This window comes from Aplidium turbinatum, chromosome 6, assembly GCF_918807975.1.
Source record: "Aplidium turbinatum chromosome 6, kaAplTurb1.1, whole genome shotgun sequence".
NCBI lineage: Eukaryota > Metazoa > Chordata > Ascidiacea > Aplousobranchia > Polyclinidae > Aplidium > Aplidium turbinatum.
Window position 1 is genome coordinate 12117640 of NC_137477.1, and position 24693 is coordinate 12142332.

The 24693-nt window shown below is 37.5% G+C and overlaps 1 protein-coding gene across 1 annotated transcript; it reads left to right on the forward strand.

Moving 5' to 3' along the window:
- The first annotated feature begins 6486 nt into the window (after positions 1 to 6486).
- LOC145771629 (intraflagellar transport protein 56-like) lies at positions 6487 to 24456 on the forward strand. The gene is made up of 17 exons (XM_082583348.1): positions 6487 to 6562; positions 10555 to 10689; positions 11050 to 11142; positions 13017 to 13131; positions 13438 to 13487; positions 13969 to 14114; positions 14369 to 14438; positions 14544 to 14720; positions 15311 to 15413; positions 20110 to 20219; positions 20415 to 20478; positions 21124 to 21212; positions 21553 to 21636; positions 22095 to 22164; positions 22532 to 22638; positions 23015 to 23148; positions 23726 to 24456. Exons 1-17 carry the CDS (start codon positions 6560 to 6562, stop codon positions 23850 to 23852), a joined length of 1677 nt encoding a protein of 558 aa, XP_082439474.1. The 5' UTR covers positions 6487 to 6559; the 3' UTR covers positions 23853 to 24456.
- The last annotated feature ends 237 nt before the right edge of the window (positions 24457 to 24693 follow it).

Below are 24693 nucleotides of genomic sequence, written 5' to 3' on the forward strand. Positions count from 1 at the left end.
CTGTTTTAGATGAAAACAGCAAACAAATCTTAAAACATTAATGAGATAATGCGGGTACAAAATAGAAATGCCGCCCGAATGGAAACAAGTCACCGATAGCTCATTTGATTGAGCTCTTAACTTTGTAAACAAAAAAACCTATATAGCCTCAACGAGATAGATTGTTACTTCTTGGAATTTTTCTTTTGTAGGCAATAAATTTTAAGAGTATGAACAAAAGATAAAACTCTTGATATATAACTTATTGGACAAGCTTCAATTAACGAACTTAAATCAAATATTTTTTAATTTTATTCAAAATTATTTTTGCAAATTTCATGTAAGCCTAGCTGAAAAAAAAAATCATAATGAAATTTCTTGAAAAAAACATAGTAAAATACAAATTTACTGTGTTAAAAATAGCTGAAAAGTGTAAAAAAAATTCAACAATTTTAGCCATTTTGTGTAGGTCTTATATACAAAGTTACAAACCAAACTATTTCCGTGCTGAATGGCACAAGCTAGGCCTAGCCTATTCTATGAACAGCGACCGCCGCCTTCCACCTCAGCTGCAACTAAAGTTCAGGTTGATTGGTCAACGACATATATCGATTGAAGAGTCATATGAGTTATCACTTTTCAACATATTATATTTAATCAAGTTTTCTAAGTATCACTGGATATTCGGCCAGTATTTATCAACTGACAAACACAGTGTTGCTTGGTAGCACCGTAACAACGAACTAGGTGTCATCGACCTGCGTTTTTTTAAACCTCTTTTTAAATGTTGTTTGTTTATTGTGTTGTTCTGAGAAGATATTGTTTGGTCATTATGTGTGATGACGACTGGATCATGAAAAAAAAAACTCTCAAAATAACCTACGAACTTTTTGTTGTTGTTGCTAATGTTGGACAAATTAAATATGAAATTATGTAGCCTAACTGGAATTCATGTATTTACGTATCCTAGAGAGTGAAAAATCAGGCCTATGCGAAAAGGAATTTTCATGCTAAACACCGCGTTTATTTGTTAACAAATACATGAAGACTTGTGAATGGACGGGTCTAGTCTAGCCTATATAGGTTTACCCTATATACACTCGTGTATTTGGTTCAGCCCTGAGGAAATGATTTTTGACACTGAAAATTTGTAAATTGTTTGCGGTTTCAATAAAATTACGCAATCCGACTGTATCTAGGCTAAGTTTGTTGCTATTTATTGTTTATTGTACAGATAATCTCTGAAACATTGAGTTTTTCTGAAACATCATTAGACTACTTAACATGACAAATCTGGACGGAAAGGCTGGTTTGGGATCTTAACTGGGAGTCTGGGACTGCCTCTGACAGCCTATGACTGCCTCCTCTGACCTCGGACTGCCTCTGATAGGTTATTTCTGGCAATTCCGCAATCCGCATAGCCTACTTCAGCTACCGGTACTTGTAGAGAACATGGACTCAGGCTTTGTTACAGAGATTGACAGAGTAGCCTAAAGTTTCCAGGCGTCGAAGTGTAATTGTTTGTCTACAATTTATTCCATCCACTTGGTGCCTCTGAATGGACATCAGTCTTTAAGCGTAGCCTACATTCCGAAAGGCAAACCAGCACTGCTTGTTTTTGAGGTTTCTTTGTGCACAAAGTCGGGCACAACCCCGTAGCGCCCTATGTTGCATAGCCTATATGCAACAAAAAGTTTTGAAAAGTACACGGCTTTGAGAGAGTAGATTGAATATTTGTGAAGAAAATGAAGCAAAAAATATTTTCAATTGATCTTCAAATAGTTGTTGTTGCAAATTTGCAACAAATTACACTACTAAATATTCTGCGTTGGTTGCAGCCATCACACTTTTTTGAAATTTTTTTTGAAAACTTGAGTTTTTCTCTTGGTCGCTATAGGCTACGGGGTTCAGTTGAGCTATTGAGGCAGACAACTCTGTTGGTTGTGCGCGTTGCGCAATTAGTGTGAATCTTTCATTATCGGTAGTGAAAGTTCATCGACCCCAAGAATAATTGAGCTTATGCACATACAATCAGTTTTCCTACCGAATATTCGAACACAATCGTTTTTATTCTTTGGACAGCTGGTAGCCTACGGGAAATCAATATAAGAGTTCCACTGAGGGTAAGTTTTAACTTCAAGACGAGTATTTTTTGATCAAAACATAGCCTACAATGTTAATAAGACGTTGCAGTCTAGGCTAATAGGCCTATTACTTAAAACATATTATTTGGGGGCAACATAAAATTTTGGCGAGGCGATTGCTCTCATAAGCCCACCCAATGGCTACGCCTCTGCTGTAATACACAAAGATTTTAATTTTGTCGTATTGTTTTAAAAACAAATCAAGAGTAGACAAAAATAATTGTTCAAAGATTAATCAAAATAACTTGATTCAGATGATTTTTAAAGAAAACGTCTTCCTATATTCATATTTGTGAGATCTGTTTGTGCTTCCCGAGCGCAATAAGCCTAAGTTGCAAAGAAGATAACGTCACTAACTGAATAGAAATAAGTTTAATTATGGTAATATAGGCTATAAACATTTGGCCATCTTTGGTAGATCATGGGTCGATGGTCACAGCGGTAAACCATATATCTCCATGGGAAAGTTGTAGGATGAAATTCCCAAATCCTTCGTCTGTAGGCCTATGCGATGACTGAAAAGAAACACACTTCTAAAAGCCTCTTCACGAATTGTATTTTAGAAAACACAGCAACACGGGCTGTTAAAAAGAGAGCGCACCACGGTACGCACCAACGAAAAATTGTCACCACAAACAGATTTTCAGATAAATAACGGTAATTTCGTCTAGTTATTATACTCAAAGCAGACTGATTTTGTTTACTTATCAAGTTATAACATTCGGTTTTTGTGCCTTCTACCATTGTGAAGACCTCTGCTGTGTTTGGAACATTCAATTCAATTCAATTCAATTTATTTTTCTTTGTCAGAATGCAAAAGAAATGATATTGTGAAAAAGAAATACAGTAACAAAACTAACAAAAGGAAAAGGTGGCAAAACCTTAATGGTTTAAGACGTGCATGAAAGCATAGCATCTTTTCACAAATTTGGACTAGGTGGGCAAATTTTCAAAAAAGGGCACTTTTAGCGCGAGAGTTATGTTAAAAAGGGCATTTTTACCCGAGCGTAAAACATAAGCTTAAAAATGTAGATTTCTCAGGCAAATTGTGGGCAAAAAGGCATATTATAGCCTACCTAGACTAAACTTTTGAGACCCATAATTGATTCCTATATTCATCCCCGCCCAGAATACTTTATAAATAATAATGTAATAAAATTGAATCTAGCAACATTTAGTTGGAGTGGCTGTAGCGCACACAGCATGGGGGTTAAGGGGCTCAAGCCCCCCCCCACAAACCCGCCACCAAAAATGAAGTTTTGTATGTTCCCTATTTATACCTTTTGCTTACAGGTTAGATAGAAATAAGACACAACAATACAACAGGGCTGAGCATCATAACAATATATTTTACATATTTACAAATAGTTTTAACAGTCGAATGTTTTCGGCTTCACTTGAGCTTTTATCAGGAACCTGAAAATAGTTATAAAAATGCAATAAATTTCAACTTCCTGAAGGTAAAATTACATTAGGAAAAGGCAACTACATAAATAACTACAAAAAAATTGCACCACAGAGAACGTGATAGGCTACATCAAGTAGATGTTGAGGAGAATGGACGAGCCTCCAGCAAATAATTGCTTAGCCTATTTAAATTTGGGTTGTAGCGTTTCATTAACACTGCTTCCTGAATTTTAGTGTCAAATTGGGATTTTCCTTTGCGTAAAATTTTGCATAAAATTCCTTTGTGTAAAATTTGAGTCAGCAGAGAATTTTCGATCTGTGCAAAAAGAACACTCCATGATATGGTCTTTGATGGCACTTTTCTTAAACTCTCCCAAAAGTTCAGATGCTCTTGTAGCCTACTCTCGTGGTCAAACGTCTGGTGGACATAATCGATGTACCGTAGGCTACTTACGTCAATGCCAAATCACACGGACATGAAAACCAGTACCGGATTTAGCTGATGGGGGGCCCGGGGCACCTTTAGATCGGGGGCCCCCGGAACAAAAAAAGTTTTACCTTTACGTCTACAGTAGCATTAATCTAGCACTGCACAGCATTTTGCAGAAACTTCAAAGGCTGAAAGAAAAAAAATAATAACACAAAATCACATTTTTTCCACGTCGGGGGGCCCTTCAAAAGGGAGGCCCGGCGCACCTGTACCCTCTGCCCACCCTAAATCTGGGCCTGTGTAAAACTGTATAGACCTACGACATTTGAGCAGAGAGACAAAGGCGTCTGGAACTTTAGTTGAAAATACGAACTAATTTTGAATGTTTTACTGTATAAGTAGGAAAATGTCCACATCAAATTTACTGTTTGCAAAATTAGTGTTTTGTTTCAAACTGTTTTCGTGCTAGTTGTTGTTTTCGCCTTAATTTGTGTTTGCAAACAGAAAGCTAATTCTATTTTGTCATACATGACGAAAAAGTCAAGATCTATAAAAGATTGCGAGAGTGGACGTAGACGTAGGGATGAGGATGCGTGGGGTTCACTAGGCCAAGTTTTAATCTAAATGAGAGAGCGAATCCTGATGTATTGGCAACCGTTAGGTTGTGGGCCGTGAGTGCCTTTAGCCTAATATTAATCAAAGGGATGGGTATTGGCCTATTGTCACTGTCACTATTGTCGCAAATCACTCGGCCGACGTTCTGAATTAGCCCCACCGTAAATTTTTTTTCTGGGTGCGCTACTGTGCAGAGGTCTCTTGTACTAAAGTAAAAAGAAACAACTACGATAATCTACGAAACACAACTGCTAAGATATTATAATGAGTTCAATCTTTGCAGAATTAGATGATTCTAAAGAGCTGGTGTTTTATTTTGATGAAAATCAAGAAACAAACTTAATTCAGACATTTAGAATCTCACACAAAACTTGAGGTAGCCTACTCACAACACAAATTGCTAATTGATCTGCTTGAATGGAATATTGAGGATATTGTAAGTAGCCTACCGTAGGGTCAAAGGTAGGCTCATAAGTTCTAAATGTATGCTGAAGCTTTCCATTTAGCTGTTCATTCTTCAACTTGGATCTAACTTAAACAAAAATTAAGTCTAAAAAATTGGCCACCTAGTTTCAAACTAGGGGGGCAAAGAAAGGGCTAGGGGGGCAAGCAAAGGGACTAGGTGGGCAATTGCCCACCTAGTTTATATGTGAAAAGATGCTATGCATGAAAGGATCTAATATTGCGGTATATGCATCAATAAATATAGCTAAGCACGGCCACCAAACCTGATACTTTAAAATAAGTTGATGAATATTTGTTGTTGTTGTTTTAATGGTCAGAAATAGACAAACTGAACTGAAATATTGTATAAATTTGAATCGACTATCCTGATGTGGGTTATTTAGTCCTTGAATATTTATGTATTTTTCTCCTTTGAAATATCGCAGAAGATCGAGATAAACCGCTTGATTTAACCATCTTTTACACATAAACAGCAAACATTGGTGGAATAAGGAGATGAAATTTGCAGTGGACAATAGCCTACAGTTCTTGCTCCATACAATTTAATTCAATTTATTTTTCATTGCTGGCGCAAACATGTAGAAAACGGAAAAGTAAACTCACGAATTTAGCACCAACAAAAGGTGAAAATGGCAAAACCAAAAGGTTTAAAATATGCAAAAACAGTGTTGGGATGTCACTATCTTTAATTTGCACAGCCACAAAACCTGGAAATGAGATAGAAAAGATAAAAAAAATTATGTGAAAACGGTACAAAAATAGGGCTACAATTACAATCAACACTTGCCAGTGTAACAATGGCGATTTTAAACACGGTTGTTGTTTTAATTTCTATCTTTGCAAATTCTAGCCAGTTGTTATTTGTATACAAATTGTAGTCCACACAAGTTTTTGATACCTAACTGAAGCATAAAGATAGGTTGTAAGTAGTTTAGTGTTTTATCCGTGAGTGCTAGTTGCGTTAGGTACTGGTAGGCAACAGTTTGATGTCTGACTGTATTTGCAGATCTGAATAGCCTACTGTCATTCAAAGATTACCGTATTGTCAATAGGATCTTGATTACTAATTGATTACACAGTTTGGTTTGCTTGTTTTGTCGTTTTTGTGTGTTTATTATAAAAAAGTTTGTCTGCAATAAAATTGTAATAATAATAGCCTACTTCACTATTTTTGTTTTATTTTAGCCTACCCGTCATAGGTTTCTGCATGGTTATTATTGATTTACAGTATTTATTTTCACATAGTTTTTACTGCTTAAATTGTGTGATTTTAAGTTTTTATTTACTGCGACATTATGGTAAGCTCTATTTAGTGAGATATACTTTTTTATTGAGAATGCATGCATGATGTACATATAGGCTAGCCCTTTTTAAAATACATGTTGGCTAGCTCTATTTTTTGATTTATTAATCAAAATTTAATTAGTGTTTTTTTTATATATATATTTAGATTTCAGGTGACTGATGAATGATATGTTAGAAGTATTTTTATTGAGATAAATTTTCCAATATTTTCAAAATGGTAAGTCCAAAATAAGTTACATACTTTCATTCACTAAGATCACTTTATAAAAGTGTAGTTTTTGTAAAGTTTAAGGTACTTGGGCATTTATGAATATAAAAGAGCTTTCAAATATCAATGCTCGGAACAATCTGCTCTTTGTATGCATGCCATAACTTCAGATCATAAAATAACTTGGAGCAATTCTAAAAGTTGAAAGTGATTAAACAAATGTTTTCTGAAAGTTGGATTAGCAATCAAAAGCCCCATGTAATAAATTGCAATGGTAGCATCTTTTTCCTGCTATTTACAAAAAAACTATTGTAAGTGCTTATTAGACGTTTTTACCTTACTTTTATGTTGTACGGTACTTACAATTTTTTGTATATATTTTTGTTAAGGTATTTATATTATTCTGTTTATGTGTTGTACTGATTCTTCCAAAAACTTGATTATGCTGCCTAGTACAATTTTATCATTTTTAGGAGTTTAACGTTCACCCACTTTTAACGTATTTGCCACAAGTAAGCTTTAAAAATAATTTTTAAGTGAAAGACAATAAATATTTCACTGTCAAAACTTTGAAAGTTTTGTTGTATATACTTGTTTAAATCACTTTGATTCTGTTTATGATATTCTAACAGTTGCAATGAATACGGAATCACAGCAAAAGTCATGATTGTCATAAACATGTACAAATAGGGATGCAACCTATTTCATCCCCTGAAAAGATCAAGAGAAAACACAGAACAAAGCCAAAGTCACTGATCGGAGTTCCCGCAAACATTTTAAAATTTTCCCTTGGAATTAATCATTAAATTTGTATGGGCCACCACGAAATAAGTGTGACTTTTTTTTGTAATTTTGTCTAGAAACGTTAGTTGGAAGTGAATAGACCATTCCAGTATGGCAGCTCGTCATCATTTGTCATAGAGGGGCTACAATCTTAATTTGATAATCCTAACGCAAAAGTGAGGTTTGGCTTATCAAAATAACCCTAACCCAAAATTTGGTTTGTCAACTATTATTTCAAAATACTTATCAGGGCTGCGATTTTTTCTTTCTTGTCAAACGACCAAAAATTCTACGTTTGTTTGTCGAATAGTAATATGATGTCACAAGAGTCAGATAAAGCATTTGCCGCAAATTACCGCACAAGTTGTGTGGATGTATGTCAGAGTCACTTACTTAAATTTTTAATCGCACGCTGATTGAGTGATTGCAAAGGAGTATCAAGCGCTAAGTTGTGTACCTACCGGACGTGTATATTATTGTTTTGCTCCGGGAAGAGAACTGTTGTAAATACAAAACTGAGGATCGCAAAAGAAAAAAGCCCTTTGGCTATTTTCGTCGGCTCCAGCTCGTGTCCGAGCATTGGTTTCGTCTTCAAATCGAATTTGGTTTCGGATGGTATGTGGCTTTGGAGGCCCAGTCCATGATGGAAAAGACGTGGGCAAAAGTAATATTGTATGGAGGGTGGGGGACGTGGTAGTTTTAACTTTTCTTTTCTAGTGTTTCGTTTTTCTTGGGCTTTTTGTATCCTTTTTTTTTTCGAAAATTTCCGTGCCTTCCCTAGTTATTTTTCTCCAGAGTAATCTGTCACTAGCAAGTAAGTTGTTCCCATGAATCCAGATCAATGTTTGCATGGCTGAAGGAGACTTTCAGCTGATTTTTGTATCTCATTTTCGGTCTTTCAGAGGGGCCTTTTCCCTGTTTCTTGTTCACCACAAAGCATTATTCGAGGAAGCCTTGTTGGGTCCATTTGCATGACATGTCCAGCGAAGGCGGTGTTGCAATATGGTGGTTTCTGATTCGCTTCCTGATGAGCTTGAACATCTAGTGAAGCCGTGCTATCGCCAGGGCCTGACCTTATATTTGCAGATGGAAGCACACCGACCGAACTTGAACTGCTTGTTGGTTGTGCTTGGGCAAACTCAAAAACGTTATCACTGTCTCGTCGAGCAAAGAATGTATCGATGCGTTGTTCCTTATGCACTTGAACGGGCTTATCTATAAAATTTTATTGTTGAAAAGTGAAAACGTAGTAGGCGCATTTGATTAAGCATGCTTTTGCTTACCACTATTAAATTAAACATGTTCAAAATTGAGAATGCTTTGCGACGTTAGGCTAATAAACGCTATTAGCCGGAAGTTTACCTGAAGGATAAGTTCCAAAGTGACGTGGCAATGCTTCTCTCGATAGCTCTTTCGAACAGATCCCGTACTTCACTCGCTGTTTGCTGAACCTTAACCGCTTTTCGGTAAGACCGACTGAAGCTTTTGGCTTCCGTGTTGTCGGAGGATTCTTTCGTTTTTTAGTCATTATAAGATACTGAAGACTATCCTATCTGTAGATGGGCAGAGCTATGCTATTCTTGCAACTTGCCTATTACCTTGCCTTGTCCACGCCCAGTGACTACCTACTGTTCTTCTAGAAGCAAACTCTTTTATATATAGCGGCCTTTCTCATCTGTGTTTCTGATTCTGAACATCTGGTCAGAAACTAGGCTATTTTCTTAATGTAAAAAACTTGCGTAATAAGTAGGCTTTGTTGTGTTCTTTTATTGTGTGCTTCTGCGATTATTTTCTCCTGTTTTAATCACCTGCTTTAAGTTATATAACGGAAAGGAAATCTTAATTTGTTTTCGTCATCATGCACTGGCTACATAAATCTATCATTGTTAAATCTATCAAAGGATGGCATCTCGCCTGGTACGAGACAAATTTCCTGCAGATGTCCAGACTTCCCAGCCAGCAAACTTGTTTATAAATGTCATGCATTGTGATTCAACGTCTGCAGACGTTGAATCAATGTAAAAACGACGGGATTTGCTAGCTGGGTTGTGTGCTTTTGTTAATGTGCAAAATCGCCCATTACGTAATCACAGAAACTCTTTAGTGGAAGGAAGTCGAGTTGCAACCGTGTTTATCTGTCTACTATTCTTTATTCACATTGCAAAACATTTCTGCAATCTTGGAACAACAAGTGCATATGTCAGACATAAATATAAACTTGCAAACACGTTGACAACTAAAAGTAGCCTACTTCGGTTATTTTATCTATAAAAGAAACTCGTTGTGTCGAATAGCACGAAACGTGTGTGGCGAAATGTTTGATGGCAGGCGTTAAAATTTCGATCAAAGCATTTTCCCGCAGTGTTCAAAATCTTCTGGAAGAGAACTCCTTTCCATAAAAATAGCGGCTTTTTTAATCTGTATTTCTGAACATCTGGTGGGAAACTAGGCTGTTTTCTACATGTGAAAAACTTTCATAGCAAGTATCCAACAGTCATTTTACCAGAGCGATATTGTTAATTGGCTCAAACGGCGAAATACAAACTGGCATAGATGTTGACAACTCAATACAAACCCGTTGTGTTGAATAGCACGAAACGTGTGTTGCGAAATGTTTGATGCCAGGCGTTGGAACTTCGATCAAAGCATTCTCCCGCAGTGTTCAAAATGGCGGCGCTGACGCCTTGGGAGTTTCTTGTGTGAAGCGTTGCTTTTAGACCTTACTTTGAAGTACCTGGCGCAAAAAAGTTTACGTAAGTCAGCACTTTTATGATTGCATCACGTGATGCCCCCTCCCCCCCCCGATTGTTCCTCGACCTGACAACGTTTAGTCCTCTCAGTTTTTTTTTCCTTTTTATTTTCCTTTTTTCGTTTTTTTTTTTCGTACGGCACGGCGCTTGTCGAATAGTGATGGCGCATGTCAAGTGACCTCGTCACTGAAAAAGGCAAAAATCGCCGGCCTGATACTTACTACTGGTTAACTGTTTCGACAACTCCAATCACCGACTTTGGCTCTTCTGTATTTTTTCTCTCAATCGTTTCAAGGGAAAAATTTTGAAATGTTTACGTGGCAACTCCGATCAGCGACTTTGGCTCTGTTGTATTTTTTTTCTCGATCTAAGTATGTTGGTACAATGGTGTGTTACAACATCTATGTTTAGATGCTTGAACAAAGCATTTATATATTTTGAATAAATGTGCAAATTATGCATTCATAGATACTTTCACGTCAAAAAGCAGCTATGGGTGCCAGCGGCCCGGTTGACAAAGAAAAAGCAAGTAAAAAGAAAATGCCAAAAGTTGAAGACATGCTTGAAGCTCGTGATTACACAGGAGCTATTACCTTACTCGAGGTAGGCTATTTTCTGCCCTATTTTTGTTCTATGTTTGTTCTATGTTATGCTGCAGGCCGTATGTTATACTTCAGTAAAATCAACCCTACATCTGAAGTCATATCTATTGCCCAATGTCGAATATCCATGCTTGGTTTGAATATAGATTATTGCTATTTGGCATTTTAGTACTTTCCATAATTGCAAGACGAAAGCTTTTATATGCTATATATACGGTATGCAATGATGATTGTAAGGTATTTGAAAAAGTGCTATTGCTGTGATTCATCTTTGAATTAACAAAGTATAAGTTAAGTGTTGTTGGATAGATCCATAAAACCAAGTGACTGAACATTAACGGATGTTTTTTTTTTGTACTAGTTTGAAAAAAATGCTGGAAAGAGTAATAAAGATACTGATTTGTGGATTGGGTATTGTGCCTTTCATCTTGGTGACTACAAAAAGGCTTATGAGGTGAATATGTTTAGGGATTAATCATGTTTGGCAAATGCATTTAATTGTTAGCTTTATAAAAATGAAGTTGGAGTGGTTAATTTTTGCACATGTTTAAACTAGTTTCATGCAGCAAGCTTTAATTAAATATATGGCAATTATTAAACGTTTTTCTCATTGCACCATGCCAGGGGTGACGAACCTTTTTGCGGTCGCGGGCCACTTTGTCAATTACACATGAGTTATCGGGCCACACAACTTTTTAATCGTAACCTACTATGACATCTTTTAAAAGCGACTCAAGATATTATTCATCAAATGTAACAAAGGGCAGATGAAAGTAATAAAACCCACACAGTTGAAATTATCTTACGCAAAATCAAAACATACAAAAGTAAAAAATAAAAACAAATTAACTTGAGCCAAAAGGGTAGAGCAACAGTACTTGCACTGATAATGAAGACAGTTTAATTTTCGAAGCGTTTGCTTTCATATGAGTATGCTTTCTTCTTTTTTTGGCTCTACCCTTTTTGCTCAAGTTGACTAAATGTTTCGACCATTATGCTCCGAAACAACAAATCAGTTAATGAAATTTATTTTTCAAACAACAAACAAAAGCCCATGCGAATCATACAGCTGAAGCTATCTAATGCAGCATTAAAGCATAAAATATTTAATAAATAACATTGAAGCATTGAATTTTTTTGCTTAATGGGATTTTTGGAAAGTTTTTTGCTGGACTAAGCGTTCAATATTAGGTCAAACAGATGATGTGGCAACTCTCGACTGCATACTAAGATTTTCACCTGTCAGCCTCGACCTGTAACGACTTCTTTAGGCAAAGTGTTCAGGGCAAGAAAATAGCAAAGGAAAGGTGTACCAGTGAAGGCATAAAACAGCTTTGAGATGTCTTTTGTCTTTAATGCATGAGCGTGCAGAAGCGCCCAGCCCCATACTGACCTTGTCGATGTGCCAATCAACAGCTGCCTGCGAACTGTCACAGGTTGCCTGCGTCCAACTCCAACTGACTGCTTGCTTGTCCTTGCAAACATTGAGCCAGCTGCAATACGGCGCCAACGTGCCATTCTTTCCCTGAGCCGTAAAGCCCTAAACCCCGGCCATCTGCTACACGCAACCACCAACCACGCTGAGATATCCACGAAAGCAGCGGCTAAAATCAAGAAAGCCATTTGTGCGCGCTGCACAAGCCCTTCTGGCAGCATCTGGTGGAAGCCCTAGCAAACAGTGGTGCCACACGGCATGGTGTGAAAAATGGTCAAGCAGCACATCCCCACTTCGCCAAGTATTCAGATCCCCGCCCGAGAACCAGCTGGGCCATGGCCTCTCTAGACTTGCCTCATCAAGGCGTAACCGTTTGCTCACTGGTGTTGAACGCTATGGTGCAGACATGCTGCGCTGGGGCTTGGCAGAGAGTGCTGCTTGTGAGTGTGGTGAAATGCAGACGGCAGCCCGCATTATCAAGGATTGCCGGCTATACAGACCATCTCATGGTATGAAAACCCTAGTTTCTATCGATGACGACACCAGGCAGCGGCTAACCAACGGATGCCCTGACATATAGCGTCAACACGAGAGAAGAATGCATGAGCGATTGTCAAATTGTTTTGGACCGCACAAAATTCTTTGACGGGCCGCATGCGGCCCGCGGTCTGCAAGTTTGTCACCTCTGCACTATGCAATATATTTGACTCTTTGAAAGCTGTGTAAGATAGCAAGTATAGTAAATGAATAGAATTGCCTCTAATTTGTTAATGTGTTCTTCCTCGTGGCTGAGTCAACACAAGAACACAACTATCTGAAATCATGTGGTGCTTTGATTTTTTATCTATCAAATTGTGAGGAATTGATTTACTGTTTTTTTTTTACTTTTTCAGGTTTATAACCAACTATCTAAACAGCCAAACATTGACCCAAACATTTTGGTCAATTTGTCTTGCGTGTGTTTTTATCTTGGCATGTACAAGGATGCTGATGCAGCTTGCAACAAAGGTTTGTGTGATGTTGTGTTCAATGTTTCTAAAAGTTAAGATAAAAAATTGAACTTTTCTACAGTATTATATTGGTAGGTTTATGCTTCAGCAATGTTGCTGTTTCAACATTATGCTTTAAAGTTCATTTGTGTTGTACTTAAATTTCAGCTTTTAAACTTTAAAGATACTGAAGAAATAAAGGCCTCTAGTACGTTTGATTGCTCCCAGATCAATAAGAAATGTGGTGACTGGTGATACATAGTTTATGCGAACTGTTTTAAAAACATTTATTTCAACGTAGTTAAACGAATTCTATTTACTTAAGCTCCACCATCTTCACTGCAGAATAGACTCGCCTTTCACCTTTCTCATAAGGTAAGTCCGTAACGTATACCTGGGTGTCTTATGTGTCTTATTTGTTCTCAATTTAAAAAAAGCATGGTACCGTATTGGACTGCTGATGCAGGCAAGGTGCCTAGATTGATAACATGGCAGGTTGGTGTTTGCAGAACAAATATGTTAATATCGCTAATATGAAACTTACTTGGAACTGCGACGTTACATTTTTCTGGCGACGGCCTTTAACAGCTTGTTATTTTTAAGTCAGGCAAGCCGTGCTTGATCTTGTATATAACTTGTAAAAAAAAATTCAATGCATAATCTGTTAAAAAATATTGTTGTAAAACAAACTGTTTCTACCAAATCAGATTGTTTCTCATGTACACCAGTGTATTTTACATGATAGCCATCTGCTCATAGAAAAGCAGCTGTGTGCAGTCACCCCGTATGTGATGAAGTTAAAATGACAAATTACAATGTTTTTGTATATACGCGAACGATTGCATGGTTGTTTCAGTTTGGTGATGAGAAACGGTTAATGTCATTCCATAAGAACCTGCAAGATCAATTTGAAGACCAGCTGTGTCTGGCGTCCATCCACTACATGAGGTCACATTACCAAGAGGCCATTGATATTTACAAAAAGATATTATTGGAAAATCGGTCAGTTTATTTATGGGTGCATAGTATGAAGCGTACAACATTCTTTCAACCTTCCCTTGATTTTGGCTATCATACAAAAGCGACTTTTAAGCAATTTGTAAAACACAATCTATTGAATCAATTTTAAGTTTGTGTCCGTTTAAGTTGTAACATCGTTGATTTAATGCTAATTAATAAACTTATACATCAGGTCAGGCTTATTGTCGCTATGGGCTCGTAGCTTCATCTACACAATATTTGATTTTGCTTTGCAGAGAATTTCTTGCTCTGAATGTCTATGTGGCTCTTTGTTATTACAAGTTGGATTACTATGACGTTTCACAGGTAATATATAATTCTTACTACCATTTGCAGACGTTGAATCAATGTAAAAAGCGAGTGGTTTTCTGTCTGGGTCATGTAACGTTTTTAAAATCTTTGTCGTTATAGGAAGTGCTCGCTGTTTATCTCCAAGTCCACTCGGACAGCGCAATTGCAGTCAATCTGAAAGCTTGCAACCACTTTAAGCTCTACAACGGCAAGGCAGCTGAGGCGGAGTTGAAGCACTTGCAAGACGTCTCATCATCTGCCTTCTCATTCGCTTCTGAACTTGTTAAGCATAATTTGGTAAGTTGAACGTAATTCAAATGCGTGTAAACTGATATGTAACTAACACATAGCACTGTGGAGCAAAATGGTTGGAACGCCTGGTTAATCTAATCAAAAAATAAAGAGCCCAAAATGTAGATACTAAACTCATGTTCAGCAAACAAACGTTTCGAAAACTATACTGTCTTCATCTACTTACATTTTATATCATTATTTTCATTATTTCTTTATTATCATTATTTCTTTATTCATCTTCTTTCATCTTCTTACTTCTTACTGCTTACATTTATAACACTGAAGATGAAGACAGTATAGTTTTCGAAACGTTTGTTTGCTGAACATGAGTTTAGTATCTACATTTTGGGCTCTTTATTTTTTGATTACATAGCACTGTATTTTGCAATAAAAGAAGCATTGCAAGATTTTGTTTCTTCTACGGCCATTGACTAGCCACACTAAGAGAACAATCCGATAAAAAACATTTCATCAGTTATTGTCATCAGGTGTGACATGAACTTCAATTATTAATTATTTAAATTTGTAAATATAATTACCATTTATCACAGTGTCCTTTCATCTTCTTGAAACAGTTTCTTTGTTTCCCACAGGTTGTGTTCAGAGGAGGTGAGGGGGCTTTACAGGTACTCCCCCCTCTAATTGATGTCATCCCTGAAGCCAGACTGAATCTCGTCATATACTACTTGCGACAAGGTACCAAACTATCTCGTCAATAGATACATTTGCCGCTTTACTGATTTGGTTTTGTATCACCACTGAATGTGTGATGTCATTTTACCTTGAAATGTAAACACAATTTATTGTTTGAAGAGTAAAATAAAACGAATGCTCAAAAAAATTAAGGTTCGTCAGAAACAATCAAAAGTGAACACGTTCAAAGTTAGAAAAATTGTCATTAACACTACAATTGTCATGTTAAGTTTAATATTCCAACATTTCTTCCATTAATGTGTATGCAATAACATGCTACTGTGCTTGCGTCCTCAGCTTTAATCTGATTACTTTCTAAGATAAGGTTTGATGATCAAGTGATTTTTTAGTAAGTTTTTGAGTTGAGCTAATAGTTTGTAGCCATGAAGAAATAAATGATGAAGAAATCAAGAAAAATTACATAAAACGTATTGAGTCAATGGTTAAACAAGTGGTTAATAACAGTGAACGGCATATCAATTACTACTAATGGTGGTTACCAAAGTGAGCTTTTTTTGCAACAGATGAAAAAAATTAAAAAATGCTTCTTTTTTGGCATGAGTAAATAATTCAGACGGTGCTGTATTTGAACTGACATGATCTAAAGTGAGCAAAATTGAGTGACCTAAAGGTAGAGTGGCCCAAGTCAACTTGGACCGAAAATGAGTTTTTGCTTCCATAGGAACAACAAAAGATGCGAAATTTTTTTGGGAAAATTGGGAAGTTCTATCGTTAGAAAAAAATATGACCCAAGTAAACTTGGTTCATCACTGAAAAAAATTACAAATCCAACAGTGGCCCAAGTCTACTTGGTTTGTATTTGTTATCAAAACTAACCAATAGTACAGTGGACCACATTTACTTGGCTTGCAATACGTGAAGAAAATTACAAAAGCAATAACAGCTCAACATCTGTAATAACAGTATACTCTTCCACAACTTAGTAAATTGAGTTGGCATGGTAACAATGACACTTGTCGGAAACCCAGCGTTGCAGTACTGTTCCACAATAAGTCAATGGGGATTTGTCTCTGCATTGTTGTGTCATAATGCATACGAACGAGCAAGTGTGTTCGCGACGCTGAAATTCCACGTGCAACTGCAAAGAACAAACGCTAGGAATACTATGGGCCATTGCGCACCAAGATTGTGCTGTTATATTACAGGCATACTGCAGACACTAGACAGTGTCTGTTAATTAGAACAGACACAGCCTGCCAGGCGCTTAAGTAGCGCAGCGCGGGAATGTCAGTTTCTTACGCAGTGACACCAAATGGTGGCAGTACGTGAGCGATCTGTCTGGTGTCACCCCAAGGTACTTTGGTTCAGGGCAGAAGGACAGAGATTTTCCGTTGTTCTGGACATGTATCTCAAGATAAGCTTCCCGATTGTGCAGGTGGAAAGCTGCTGCCACATTTTTGGTATGCTGAGTTTCAGTCGCCAGTTTTGGAGATAAGCTGAAAGGGTTTGCATTGCATGTCCTGGCTCAAGGTGTCTTCTAGATTTCCCACGACTTCGTGAAGTGGAGAATTGCCGGGTCGTCCGCATAAGCGCATTTTGCGGAGACTGTGGTTGGCAGGTCGTGGGTGTGGATGTTGAAACGAATTGAAGCCAGGACCGATCCCTGTGGGACGCCGTTTTTCAGACGTCTCAGTCTGCTTCTCCGTGAGTTGCCAGTGGTGAGGGTGAAGCTTCGATTCCTGACAAGTTCCATAATCACACGGACCATATGTCGGTCAGGAAGCAGGTAAAGCAGCTTGCAAGTAAGGCCGCGATGCCATACGGTGTCATAGGCAGCTGTGGGATCTAGAAAGACAGCACCGGCCTTTTTTTGCCTCAAAGCAGTCCTCGATGTCTGGGTCAAGACTCAAGAGGGTAACCTGATCGACGGTGGATTTTCCGCGCCGAAATCCAGCTTGCTCTTTTGGAAGGAGCGGGTTGATGATTGAGTTGACGCGGGCATAGATCAGCCAGACTTTTTGAAAGGAACACAGAGTAGGGATATCGGACGATAACTCCTTGGGTCCTCCAGTGGCTTGTGAGGTATGTGAGGTAATCACATTATACAACAAGTAATCACATATACAACAAGGATGGCAACTACCGTACTAAAGCTCTTCTCCAGATTTTTGGGATTGTAAGGTGGTGTGCTAAGAAAGCTTTCGCACAATGAGAATCTGGAACAAGTATTTGGAAGGTGATTTGGGAATGTAACTAGAGTTTTATCTATAGTGAAAGTGTTCCAATTTAGCGCAGGATTCGTGTTGAACTTTGAACAAGCTAAGGCAGTGCATGTTGTAGCATACATACATAATGCAATATGCTTGACAAAATATCATCATCAGTCAACATGCATAACATAAAATGTTATGAGTGTATAAATTCCATAACATTAACAAAATAAAACTTAATTCCCATCTCTCTGTTGGTTCTTTATTCGCATTATACAATAGCTGATACCAACAGCCAATACCGAAATTTAATGAGATAATTGTCTGGTTACAGGGCAAGGGAAGTTTTTATCGGGTTTATCCTTGAACCACTGGAATATTGCTTTCCATTTTCACTCCATGCTACCGGGTTTTACATATTGTCATTTACACTTGCATTGAAAACTTTAGAGTGAATCGTCAATGAGCACATGTCTTTGCTTTTGATGCTACTGAGGATACCAATAGAAAAACGGGAACATGCAAATATTTATAAACCGATGTAGATCAATTTAATATACCTGTACAGTGTACACCAGTCATATAGTTATTTCAGCAATGTACGGAAGCATGTACTTGTTGTATAATCAATTTACAATTCTTTTCAGAGAATACTTGTTGTATATGTGATTGCAATGAAAGTTACAGCATTTTATTTCGGTACACGACATCTGGGCGAAACCCTCTTGGGCGACAGTCGAAGTGGGCCACGGCTTATGTGGGTGACGGCCAAAGTGGGCGACGGTAACGAAAGTTTAGCCGTTCGGAACGGTGGTGACACCTATATAATTTATCTAGTTGCTTTGCGACGTCACGGTTTATCGTGAAGCTTAAGAGAAACCCCTAAGAAAAGAGCCAAACGAAGACCTCCCAAGAGGAATGGCCAAAAAGTGGTTGACATCAGTTTTGAACGCTCCTTAACCGTTATCGAAACTTGTCAGTCGCAATACCGATGCTGATGGTGCATTTTGTTGAAACATTTTTCGGTATAAGCGACAGGCAGAAGAATCATCCGGCAACCACTGCAAAGTTCTGATTCCGTGTGACTTCATGTAATGAACGTGGGCATTTAAAATAAAATCATTTACTGCAGTAAAAGCTACTAATTTGCGTGTGGTTAATACAAGCTGTGTCCTCTGCTACTGAACGTCAACTGATATTTTTTAATCCGAATGCTCTTAACTAGGGGTGCACACACCACTAAGGGGTGCGAGACCTGTGCCTCGGCGGTGCGGGGATGCTGAATTATCAAGGTTTGTTATAATATGACGTAAGAAGCAAAGTTATTTTACCAGGTTTCAACAAAAATTTCAAACTGTAGGCGACTATTACTTTTCAGCCAATCCTAGGAAGGGGTGCGAGAACTGGTTGGTAATTTCAAGGTGGTGCCGACAAGGCAAAAAGTTAAGAACTGCTGCTCTAGAGATCAGCAGTTCACAGAACACATTGTGACTGACAGTCATTACATTTTAAGACTTGAAGTAACACGAAATCAGAACTTTGCAGTGGTTGCCGGATGATTCTTCTGCCTGTCGCTTATACCGAAAAATGTTTCAACAGAATGCACCATCAGCATCGGTATTGCGACTGACAAGTTTCGATAACGGTTAAGGAGCGTTCAAAACTGATGTCAACCACTTTTTGGCCATTCCTCTTGGGAGGTCTTCGTTTGGCTCTTTTCTTAGGGGTTTCTCTTAAGCTTCACGATGAACAGTAACGCCGCAAAGCAACTAGATAAATTATATAGGTCACCACTGTTTTAAACGGCTAAACTTTCGTTACCGTCGCCCACATGGTCCGTCGCCCAAGAGGGTTTCGCCCAGATCGTGTACCGTTTTATTTATGGTTGCTTATTGAGTTTTGATGATGTCATGAGCTAGATCAGAATGCTGAACTTTGAAGTAAAAACGTTTTTACGAAAATTTTTGGTACCAGTTGCTTGCCAAACGATTCATTATATTAAGCGTAAGTCAAATTTATCCTGCCCCAATCCAAAAATATGCGTTGCAATTATCCAGTGGATAAAATTTCATTAAAACAGGCATTTATTTATTTATTTTTATTCAAATTTTTTTAGATGGGCCAGTTTACTGTTGGGAAATTATGAATTTTTGCAAAACCAAGTAAACTTGGGTCACTTTTTCGCTAAAAATACAAACAGTAGAGTGACCCAAGTATAAAAAAAGCTAATAAAAAAAAAACGTGACGTCATATGACCACACAATTTTCCGAAAAAATTTTTGTAGTCATATGAATTATTCCCTGTACTTCACTGGATAGATTCAACTTCACCTTCATAGTAAAAAAAGTGCCTAACTTTGAAGTCGATTTACTCAAAATGAAGATTTTCGACTTGGGCCACTCTACCTTTAGGTCACTCAATTGATCTGCATTACAATTGACGTCCAGGACTGAGATGTATTATTTACACCGGTCAAACTTGCGCAGAGCAACCATGAGCACATATTACGCTTTGGGATTATTTGCAGACGATTTAATGGAGGCTTATGAGCTGATAAAGGATCACGAACCCACAAACCCCCAGGAATACATCATCAAGGCTGTTGTGAATGCTTCTCTCGGCCAAGAGCAACAATCGGTACGTGCTAGGATCAACGGTCTGCAAAAATATTTTCCTTACACTATTCTTGGTTATACTATTTATTCTTACTTCAGTTTTATTTGAAGTACCACGGTTAAATTACTCGATTTTGTTTTCTGCGCTTTAAGTACGCTACTACATCTGATATATATTCTCTAATATGAAACATGTCTTCATTTGTTGCATTTTCAGAGAGAGCACGTCAAGGTAGCACAACAGTACTTCCAGTTGGTTGGTGGTTCCGCTAGTGAATGCGGTAAGTTGAAAGCGAATTTTATTATCGAACAATATCTTCATATTTCCTGTTGCTTAATGTCAGTAATTTTTGATATAGAAAAAACACGTGATAAGTTTGTCTTTATTAATTTCATGCGGCTTTATTCGAATGGAAACACCAATCACATGTAGTAACTTTGTAATTTCTGACTGCAACAAACCTTGTGCTACAATGCATAGATTTGGTTTTGCTTGTTTATTATTAATACCCTCTGCTATATTCTTTCAACTGTCAGTTTAGTGTGGCTGTGAAAGGTGTTGGGATATCAGACTATCTTATCAAAGACATAACAAACTTACAAGCCAAATCTGTGTTCAAAATATAATAATTGTTTTGTGTTTTTATATAGCGCTGTATCCATATGGTAGATTTGCTTTACTCTAAGCGCTTTGCAAACTAAACAGTGAGATTGTATAAAGGCGCAGTCGAATACATTATTATACTGTTCAGAACTTTAAAAAAAACTTCAGTATGCCCCGACAGGGTGATGAACCCGTGTCTACTGATTTAGAGGCGGACACTTCAACCGCTAAGCCACCTGGCTGGTTGAAATTTTAAGTACAATTAAATTTCGACCGGAAAATTATAAAATACTAACTGTTGTCAACGTTGCAATATCTGCAGATACGATACCTGGCCGGCAGTGCATGGCTTCCTGCTTTTTCTTACTCAAACAATTCGATGACGTCTTAATCTATCTTAACTCGATCAAGGTGCTGTGGCTATAATCTCATATTTACATTAATTTTTGACGCTTATTGACGTAGTCATCAGAAAAACGCGGTAGGCTGTTTCGCTATTTTTTTTAGGATTTCAGACAAACGTGTGTTTTCTTGCAAAGGTTAAAATTTATCTTGTACGCATTGCTATTAATCACGTGTACCTGGTGCCATGTCTGGGAAAGTGGCATGTTGAAACCTGACGCTTGGACTTATCTGTATTTAGAAGAAGAAAAAAAATGGTATCCTGGCGTTTGGCATCTTGATAGTGTCAGTTTTGAGAATCTTTTGATACTGTTAGATATTGCATTACTCTGACGTTATTTATTTGCAGAGTTACTTTTATAATGACGACGCGTTCAACTTCAACTATGGACAGGCCAAGGCAGCATCTGGGAACTATAAAGAAGCTGAAGAAGTAAGTAAGAAGTGTGACGTATCTAGAATCTGTTGTGTTGAAATAACTGACAAATTATGAGTTTTCCGCCTTGAAATCTTTTTAATCATAAACGTTGTTGTGTCTAGCCGTTTCGTCGTGCGTTATCCTGGACTATCATTTCATCTAATGCTGACGAATGCATAACCACATTATGCAAAAAAATTTATTTTCACACGAGTCAGTTCAATCAAATATAGCTTTTCGATCAGCTAGATCATCTTCAGTTAAGCTTATTCAAATAGAATCACACTGTTTTTATATAAATTACCTTTATCCGTTTTTTGAGGTAAAGATACTTGGAATGTAGCTTGTTCAGTTCCAGAAGTCTTTATGGTGCTTCAAACGGTCACTATCGTAGTACTGACATGAGTCCGATGTTTTGGTCCTAATTTTATGATTTTGTTTTATGTTGCTAATTCAAATTATTTTTTATTAAGATCTTTCTTCTGATTCAAAGCGAGAAAATGAAAAGTGACTACGTTTACTTGAGCTGGCTGGCTCGCTGCTGTAAGTGAAGTGATACAATAAACTGTAATTACCACATCTCGTACAATGAAAAATCATGTAGCCTATGTAACTACGTGGACTTAAATCTACTGTGAGATTACTGTTACAAACACGTTAGTAATTTTTTTTTCTATTTAAAGTAAGCAACAAGCTTGAAGCTCTAACCATTTAGTCGAAAACAGCGGACAAATAGACATAGTGGTATTGTTGTAAAATGTAGACTGAAGTGCACGTTAATTGCTTTACGTATGGAAAATCGCATTAAAACTGTAAAATTAGGATCGAATGTTAAAAGTTTTAGTTTAGTTATAGTATAAAATAAGCAATTTTATGAATGAAAACTTTAAAAAAAGTCCCTGCTGTTCAGATATTATGAACAAACGAGCAAGGTTGGCTTGGGAGTTGTACCTGAAGATGGAGACTTCAGGAGAATCGTTCAGTCTTCTTCAGTTGATCGCAAACGACACTTACAAGGTTTGTACTGGCAACTTGTTTTATAGGCACAATGGCACATGCATTATTACCCGGTCAATCGTCACATCACTACTTTTTATATTGGTACGTTGTGTGCAGTTTTCGGACACTGAGGCAATGCACTGGTTACAACAGTTGGGGGTGTTGCTTGAATTATCACTTCATAAGTAAGAAGAAATATTTGGTGCATTGTTTCGGGAAATCAACATGTTTTAAACAAACCGAAAATTATGTTCATGTAGTACAAAGCAGCTTTGAAATAGAAAAAGAGCCTCTACAAGTATGCGAAACTACCAGGAATAACCAATCAAGGTTTTGTCAGTCCGAGGATAAAGATTCAAAACCAAACCAACATTATCGTATTTTATTTTCACAGATGGGAGAGTTCTACGTGTCTGCAAAAGCCTTTGACGTGTTGGAAAGACTTGACCCCAACCCCGAATACTGGGAAGGAAAGAGAGGGGCCTGTGTTGGGTTGTTTCAATCCATCATCGCAGGACATGAACCCAAGTATGTATGGGCAAAGGTTACAAAGAAAAAGTCATCAGTTTTGCGCTGAATCAATGTTGGAAGTATATCCCAATACAAAATTGTTCCAAAAGAAAAAAAAACAGCCAGCAAATCAACCCATTTTGCATTGATTCAATGTAAAAAAGTACTAATTTGTTGGTTGGTATAATCATATTCTTTGCAAGTGTAGGCTACAAACTCAACGTGAATTAACCTTAACTAAACATATTTACAATTTTGGTAAAGAGGTGACTTTATCTGTCTATGGTTAAACATATTTACATTCACAACTTCATCACTTGTTGTTGTCGTCAGAAATGACGCTGAGCCAGAATTATACGTTCTTGCGGTTCGTTTCCATCAAATCAGATCCCGGTGTTCAGTTCACAGTAACATCGTTGATTCCGTCGCTGATGTCTCTCAACAACAAACGATTCGCCATTATAGATACGACCAACACTGGGATCGAACCCACGACTCCTGATTTATCGAACATGTTATGTTGCCGGTTCGTTTGCTCGGGCTGTCGTTTTATAACTTTGTTAGCTGACTCATCCTCGAAATGTTTTACATCCAGGGACACGTTGCGCGAGATCCTGATGCTACTCAGGAATACAAACAACCCTCAAGTAGAATACATTATCCGGACGATGACCAAGTGGGGAAAAGAAAACAAAATCCTCTTTAACAGAGACATGCCTTGAGAGCCAATGGGATTGAGAAAGTGATTAGTCGTTTCGTGGCATTCGGCGCAGTCCGGATGCAGATTCAGTATTTTTTTCATCGGTTCGACGTAAAATTACTCAAGCTGCAAGTCAAAAATCTACCTTCTTTTGTAGCACAAATGAATATGGACTGTTGGCATAACTTTTATGTACCCTGACTAAATTCTTTCATTGATCCAACGAAGTTTAACGTTAAAATAATACGTGACTTCACCGGCAAAACACGACAAATCTTTTCCTGGTTGCTTCAACCCTGGTAGTTGTTGAATCTTTCGCATCGTGATCGCAAAAACTTTATTTTTGTATCGTGTATTTTATTTTATTGTTAGTTTTTAGAAAATACCATATTATAATTATTTTGTGTGATGGATAAGCTACTACAAGGCACTACTCGATCTGAACGCGATAACTCAATCAGCTTATCAGCGCTTTTGGAATCACTGAGAAAAAAGGCTGGTTGGCTGACTTGGCAAAAATAATTTAAGATAATGAGGGTTGTCTAGAATTAGCGACTGAGCCGAAAATTAACCCCAAGGTGAGGGTAGTCTCAGTCAGAAAAAGTCGATTTTTACATTGTTTCAGCATCTGGCGACGCTAAAACTATACAAAACCAATAATTTTTGCTGAATCCTTGTATGGATGCATAGCGTGTTACAAACTGCATGGGACAATTGAAGAAAAAGTATCACGCTTAATTATTTAATGTGATTGCAGAACTTTCGTCACACATGTGTAGCTGCATTACTACAATCTCTGAAACAAGCAGACTCCAGATTAGGTAACTTATCATGAAACTCAAATTTCAGAAAATCAGATATCA